The sequence below is a fragment of the Octopus sinensis genome, linkage group LG30 (genome assembly GCF_006345805.1).
Source record: "Octopus sinensis linkage group LG30, ASM634580v1, whole genome shotgun sequence".
Classification (NCBI taxonomy): Eukaryota; Metazoa; Mollusca; class Cephalopoda; order Octopoda; family Octopodidae; genus Octopus; species Octopus sinensis.
The window spans coordinates 14788545-14796680 of record NC_043026.1 but is presented as its reverse complement, the minus strand read 5'-3'; the positions used below and the strand labels follow the sequence as shown (position 1 = coordinate 14796680).

General features: G+C 38.9%; 1 protein-coding gene across 3 annotated transcripts in view; it reads left to right on the top strand.

The window, feature by feature from the left end:
* Nucleotides 1-8136, top strand: part of LOC115226555 (syntaxin-7) — a 42812-nt gene that overhangs the window by 13346 nt on the left and 21330 nt on the right. For all 3 annotated transcript variants that reach the window (XM_029797558.2, XM_029797557.2, XM_036515037.1), the window contains exons 3-4: nt 4289-4363; nt 7240-7309. In XM_029797558.2, the coding sequence (XP_029653418.1) occupies nt 4289-4363; nt 7240-7309 (145 nt within the window). The remainder of the gene's footprint in view (nt 1-4288; nt 4364-7239; nt 7310-8136) is intronic.

Sequence of the window (8136 nt, the reverse complement as noted above, 5' to 3'; positions counted from 1 at the left end):
CAGAAGCGTGTGTATAAATTATAAAAATCTTTTTGTTTGTTAATTGTTTAACGCTTTTCGTTACCAAACGCGCCCAAGCCGCCCGAAAAAATTTTGGTTAATGTGACCAAACTGCCCGAATTTACCTATTCATATTTAAATGAGAATATCAGAGCAAATCTCTTTAGTACATTCGTGAAAACACGTGATTATGCTTCGTAAACAGTTATCTACAGTTTTGTACAACGATCGAATGTAATTTTAATTCCCTGATTTTGGGAGATTTTTTTTCCACATTTTTTTCGGCATTTTTTTGATTAAGAACCCTTTCTTTAATTATGTTCCAAATATCACATTAAAATGTTGATAAGTAAAAAAGTTACAAGCCTAGATTCATGATTATTTTAGAATTTAATTGAAACTCATGAGGGGTGTATTTTGTCAGAAATATAGTAAGAAAAGGGTTAAATCATTTTCCATTGCTTTCATTTTTTTTTACACGCGTAACAATTAAATTAATTTAACAATTAAGAAAAAAAAAATTAGGGTTAGGGTTAGTTACAGGATGTTTCTCAGTTTTAGACGCAGCAAATGATTTTAGTTGAATGGAGGTAATCGATTGGTTAAAATTGCTGAAATGCTCGGATTTTCTTTCTAACTATAGAATTTTCTCAATAAAACCAAGAGAAAAATGATGTTTTATAAACACATTCTACCAGTATACGAAGTTTAAAAGTGTTTAGTTACCTAGAAATTGTGTTGAAATCTGCCGTTCAAACGGAAAAGTTCCCTAGTATTTATACTTTGGCTTTTGTAAACCTTTATGTCAGGGCTTTGAGTAAAGAATCATGGCTGAGTGGTTAGGATCTTCGCTTCATGATCATTAGGTTTTGAGCTCGATTCCCTGTGGGGCTTTGTGTCCTTAAGGATGACACTTTATTTCACGTTGATCCAGAGAATTTATCACCCCTGATATAGGAAACGTTGTAAATGGCACCCCACCCCATCATCATCATCGTTTAACGTCCGTTCTCCATGCTAGCATGGGTTGGATGGTTCGACTGGGGTCTGGGAAGCCAGAAGGCTGCACCAGGCTCCAGTCTGATCTGGCAGTGTTTCTACAGCTGGATGCCCTTCCTAACGCCAACCACTCCGTGAGTGTAGTGGCTGGTTTTTACGTGCCAGGCGAAGCTGGCAACGGCCACGATCGGATTGGTGCATTTTATGTGCCACCGGCACAGAAGCCAGTCAAGGCGGCGCTGGCATCGGCCACGATTCAGATGGTGCTTTTTACATGCCACCGGCACGGAAGCCAGTCAAAGCGGCACTGGCATCGGCCACGATTCGGATGGTGCTTTTTACGTGCCACCGGCACGGAAGCCAGCCTAGGCGGCACTGGCATTGGCCATGTTAAATATGTTATATGCAGAGCTGCGGCAGTATTTAATTAAAACAGCCATCTATGTATCATAGTGAATGCATACACACTGCTAAAGAAATCACTAAAATGCATTGTCATTCTGTACTTCTTTTCCAGCCACACTTTTTCTAATTAATCCACCAAATTAATTGGTGCTCGACTTTGTATTTGCAAATTGTACCTGCCTCAGAAATTAATAACAAGGTATATGGATTGTTGTATTGATACCTGGACATTTAGTGAAGCAGGTTCCATTTCCATGAACTGCTTTTAAGTGCTTTTAAATCTGGGCTAATACCTCTTCAAAAAAACGGATTCACCTGAATATATTTAGCCCCTATTTTTCCTTCATACATATATGTGTGTATATATTATGTTTATGTATATGTAGGCGTAGGGGTGGCTGTGTGGTAAGTAGCTTGCTTACAAACCACATGGTTCCGGGTTCAGTCCCATTGCGTGGCACCTTGGGCAAGTGTCTTCTACTATAGCCTCGGGCCAACCAAAGCCTTGTGAATGGATTTGGTAGAGGGAAACTGAAAGAAGCCTGTCGTATATATGTATATATATATATATGCATGTGTGTGTATATGTTTGTGTGCCTGTGTTTGTCCCGCCAACATCGCTTGACAACCGAGGCTGATGTGTTTACGTCCCCGTAACTTAGTGGTTCGGCAAAAGAGACCGACAGAATAAGTACTAGGCTTACAAAGAATAGGTCCCGGGGTCGATTCGCTCGACTAAAGGCGGTGCTCCAGCATGGCCACAGTCAAATGACTGAAACAAGTAAAAGAGTAAAGAGTATATAGTCACTTGTTTCAATGGTTCGACTGTGGCCATGCTGGTGCACCCCCTTGAAGAACGTTAGTTTGGTGAATCTCCCTCAGAACTTCTTTTCTAAGCCTGATACTTATTCTATCAGTTTATGCTGCCAAACCACTATGTTAAGGACACACAGACATGAGCACCAGTCGTCAAGCAGACTTCTATATATAGTTTCATAATAAATATATATGCATTTTTTTATATATATTAAATTATATGTGTATCCTGTTGCATGTATTATATTTTTGGGAGTTCTTTATAATCTCTGACGAGGCCTATGGTTATATATAATTAACCTATTTTTAAATACCTACAACCCTCATACAATTGACAACTATAGGCACTGGAAAAAAAACTACTTTTATCCACAGCTGAAACAGCTGTAAGGAGTGATTTTAATGATTTCAATAATTTATATTATGATTTTTGTATTTGTATTCTTTCTTATATGTATTGAATTATAATGTATATATGTATGCTATTAAGGTCCTCATTTTTGTTAAATAAATAAATAAGTCAACATTCTGATATCTGAAAGCTGAATGAACCATCTAAATTGTTTTTTTTCATTTGTATTATATATATATATATATATATATTATATATATATATATATCTGTAAAATAATATGTGACAAATATTCAATAGCCAAGATAAAACTCCGTGTTTCGGATGCCGAAGTGGAAATCCACAACACCATCTCTTCGGTTATCTGGTTATCTGGGGAGGTGGGGTGGTTGGTTACTTTGACCCACCCTAGTGTGCAACTGGTACTTATTTCCTTGAGTCTGAAAGGATGAGAAGCAATGCTCGAATGACCTTGCCAAACATTATCAAGCATAGTGGAAGGGGGGTTACTTTAGAGTATCTGCACAACTTTATATGCATATATATATGCATATATATTATATATATATATATATATGCATATATATATATATATGCATATAATATATATATGCATATATATATATATATATATGCATATATATATGCATATATATATATATATATGCATATATATATATATGCATATATATATATATGCATATATATATATATGCATATATATATATATGCATATATATATATGCATATATATATATATGCATATATATATATATGCATATATATATATATGCATATATATATATATATGCATATATATATATGCATATATATATATATATGCATTATATATATGCATATATATATTGCAATATATTATATACATGCATATATATATATATATATGCATATATATATATGCATTATATATATTATATGCATATAATATATATATGCATATATATATATATATGCATATATATATATATGCATATATATATAATATATATGCATATATATATATGCATATATATATATATATATGCATATATATATGCATATATATATATATATGCATATATATATATGCATATATATATATATATGCATATATATATATATGCATATATATATATATATATCTATATATATATATATGCATATATATATGCATATATATATATGCAATATATATATATATATATATGCATATATATATATATAATATATATATGCATATATATATATGCATATTATATATATATGCATATATATATGCATATATATATATGCATATATATATATATTATATATGCATATATATATATATATTATATATGCATATATATATGCATATATATATATGCATATATATATACATACATATATGCATATATATATGCATATATATATGCATATATATATATATATGCACATATATATATATATATATATAATATATGCACACATATATATATATATATATATATATATATATATATATATATATGCATATATAATATATATATTCATATAATGGTTGGCAAGGTCATTCAGGCATTGCTTCTCTTCCTTTCAGACTCAAGTACTGGGGTCAAAGTAACCAACCACCCCACCTCCCCGCTCCAAAATTTCTGCCCTCGTGCCTATAATAGAAAGGACTGTTGTTTGTTGTTGTTGTTGTTATTATTATTTCTGTTTTCTTTTGCTCAACAGACAGTGAGAATGAGAATGAGTTTGCCAGGCTCTCCAAATCCGTCAGCAACAACATACAGAAAATTGTCAAAAATGGTAAGTACCATGTTTTCAACTCCCAATTATCCATGACCACCACCTCTTTTCCCCCGCCCCACTTCACTACTGCCACCCCCCCACTGCCCCTGGCCAAGACCTGACCATTCGCTGGGATGTTGTACAGTGCATCTGGAACTGAAATAGACTCTGTGTGTATCTCATCATCTTTTACTGCCCATTTTCTAGGCTGGCATGGATCGGATGCTTTGACAGGACTGCATCAAGCTCCAATGTCTGTTTCGGCATGGTTTCCACAGCTGGACAATGTCCTTCCTAATGTCAGCCTCTTTACAGAGTGGGCTGGAGTGCTTTTTTTATGTGGCACCAGCACCACTGAGGTTGTCAAGTATCTTGCAAGACAAGAAAAAGAAAAAGCCTCTTGACTGTGTGGCGTCTGGATTTTTGCAAGAGGTGCTGAGATGCTAAATGTATGTTTCTTTATTAGCCACACAGGGCTGCACACAGACGGGACAAATTACAAGGTAGAGCTTTTCTTTTTGGGGATAAAAAAAGGGGTATTTGTTTTCGATCAAAAGGGATCGTAAATGGAAAGAAAGAGGAAAAAAAAAAGATGCTAAATATAATAGAGGGGAAAGTATTGGTGTGTTGTAAGAGAGGAGATATGTGGTTACCCCAAATTATATAAGGGTAGGTGGGTGCAGCTGAAAAGTGAGTAGAGATGATGGAGACACAAGCCAGAGTGAACTCTCAAGATACAAGAAGGTGAGCACAAGAGAGGAGAGAGAGACAGTGATAAGGGGAAGGATGGGTGAGTGAGAGGAGAGGAACTCATGGTTAGAGATTGTCGAAGAGGTGAATGTAGTGGGTGAGGAACAAAGGTGGCGGTGTGGTTGATGGGAAGTATTGGTATGGAGGGGGAGAGGTGAATGAGGTAGAGGAGGTAACTCGGGAATGGAGTGGTTACAAGGGGCAGATCAGGAGGAACGGAGAGAAGCAGTGTCATCAATTGGTCGACTGATCAGAAAGTAGGGAGTGTCTGATGATGTACAGTGGAAGAGATGGAGGTGAGAGATATATAAGGGTAGCTGAAGGGACAACGATGGCAGAAGGGTATCAATGTTATGTAAATGAAAAGGAGTGGCTGTATGGTAAGTAGCTTGCTTACCAACCACATGGTCCCGGGTTCAGTCCCACTGCGTGGCACCTTGGGCAAGTGTCTTCTACTATAGCCTCGGGCCGACCAAAGCCTTGTGAGTGGATTTGGTAGACGGAAACTGAAAGAAGCCTGCCGTATATATGTATATATATATATATATATATGTATGTGTGTGTATATGTTTGTGTGTCTGTGTTTGTCCCTCTAGCATTGCTTGACAACCGATGCTGGTGTGTTTATGTCCCCCGTAACTTAGCAGTTCGGCAAAAGAGACCGATAGAATACGTACTGGGCTTACAAAGAATAAGTCCCGGGGTCGATTTGCTCGACTAAAGGCGGTGCTCCAGCATGGCCACAGTCAAATGACTGAAACAAGAAAAGAGACCGATAGAATAAGTACTGGGCTTACAAAGAATAAGTCCCGGGGTCGATTTGCTCGACTAAAGGCGGTGCTCCAGCATGGCCGCAGTCAAATGACTGAAGCAAGTAAAGAGAAAGGGAGAATGGTTGCAGGTATGAGAGGTATGGTGGAGCTGTGATGTATGTCGGCCAAAGTGGAGGGCAAGAGAGAAATGAAAGCACAGAATAGGAGAGGTTGGTGGAAAATAGTGTGGGGGATGCGAATGGAGGATGAATGCTCATGTGAACAATGGCCTTAGGGCCAAGAGATGAAATATGTGCTGTCGATTAATACCCTAGATCAGTGCTTTTCAAACTTTTTGCTGGAGCGGAACCCCAAGGAAACATTCAAGGAACCCCTGTGCAATAATTTAATAGTCTTATGCACACATATCTGCACAGGAGAATTAAAAACTCACCACACTCTCTCCTCCACTCACACTCACTCTCCACTTTGTCTCCTGCCCCCACTCACATTCACTCACCACACTCTTTCCTCCACTCACACTCAACTTTCTCTCTCCTCCACTCACACTCACCCTCCACTTTGTCTCCTGCCCCCACTCACATTCACTCACCACACTCTCTCCTCCACTCATACTCAACTTTCTCCTCCACTCACACTCACTCTCCACTTTGTCTCCTGCCCCCACTCGCATTCACTCACCACATTCTCCAATCACACTCACTCTCCACTTTGTCTCCTGCCCCCACTCACATTCACTCACGACACTCTCTCCTCCACTCACACTCAACTTTCTCCTCCACTCACACTCACTCTCCACTTTGTCTCCTGCCCCCACTCACATTCACTCATCACACTCTCTCCTCCACTCACACTCAACTTTCTCCTCCACTCACACTCACTCTCCACTTTGTCTCCTGCCCCCACTCACATTCACTCACCACATTCTCCTCCACTCACACTCACTCTCCACTTTGTCTCCTGCCCCCACTCGCATTAACTCACCACATTCTCCTCCAATCACACTCACTCTCCACTTTGTCTCCTGCCCCCACTCACATTCACTCACCACACTCTCTCCTCCACTCACACTCACTCTCCACTTTGTCTCCTGCCCCCACTCACATTCACTCACCACACCTTCTCCTCCACTCACACTCACTCTCCACTTTGTCTCCTCACCACACTCTCTCCTCCACTCACACTCAACTTTGTCTCTCCTCCACTCACATTCACTCTCCACTTTGTCTCCTGCCTCCACTCACATTCACTCACCACACTCTCTCCTCCACTCACACTCACTCTCCACTTTGTCTCCTGCCCCCACTCACATTCACTCACCACACTCTCTCCTCCACTCACACTCAACTTTCTCTCTCCCCCACTCCACAGTTGCTGAACTACAAAGAATGGTTCAACATATTGGAACTGCAAAAGATTCTACAGATTTACGAGACAAACTGTAAGTAATCTTGTTGTTGTCGTTGTTGTCGTTCTGTATTGTCTGTAGAATATCAATGTTGATTTTAACCAAACCCCATTTTCAAACTTTTAAATATTCCACCTGGAAAGGCAAGTCAAGATGGAGAAGGGACTGCCCTTTCTCTCTCTGTCCTCTTTGCGTCTCCCTCTCTCTTTGTTTCTCTATCTCTGTCCTTCTCACTATGAGGAAATAATTAGCTGACAGAGAGGACAAACAAGAACAGACAAAGGGATTAAGTCAATTATATCGACCCCAGTGTGTAACTGGTACTTAATTTATCGACCTCGAAAGGATGAAAGGCAAAGTCGACCTCGGCTGAATTTGAACTCAGAACGTAACGGCAGACGAAATACCGCTAAGCATTTTGCCCGGCGTGCTAACGATTCTGCCAGCTCGCCACCAACCACTCCACAGAATGCACCGGGTGCTACCTATGTGGCACCAGCACCAGTAGCAATTCTGCAGTGGTGGTCAGGTCTTCTTGACTACAGCAAGGCACCAGATATCTCGGTCCTTAGTCATCTCCTTGGTAAGGCTCAATGTCTTGAGATTGGTCTTCAGGGCTTCATCCTAGGTCTTCCTGCGTTTCACTCTTGTAGTTGGCACTTATGTGGAGCTAAAACATATTTTTATTGTGTTTATCACCAGTTTTCAATATGAGTAAATAATTAGCTGACATTGACTGAGTAAGCAGGTCAGATAACTGCAAGTGTTTCTGCTTTTGTGAATGTCGTCAGTGGAAATACAGATTGACCTGTTGGGTGATGGTCGCGTGACAATAGCCTACATCTAGCGTCAATCAACGA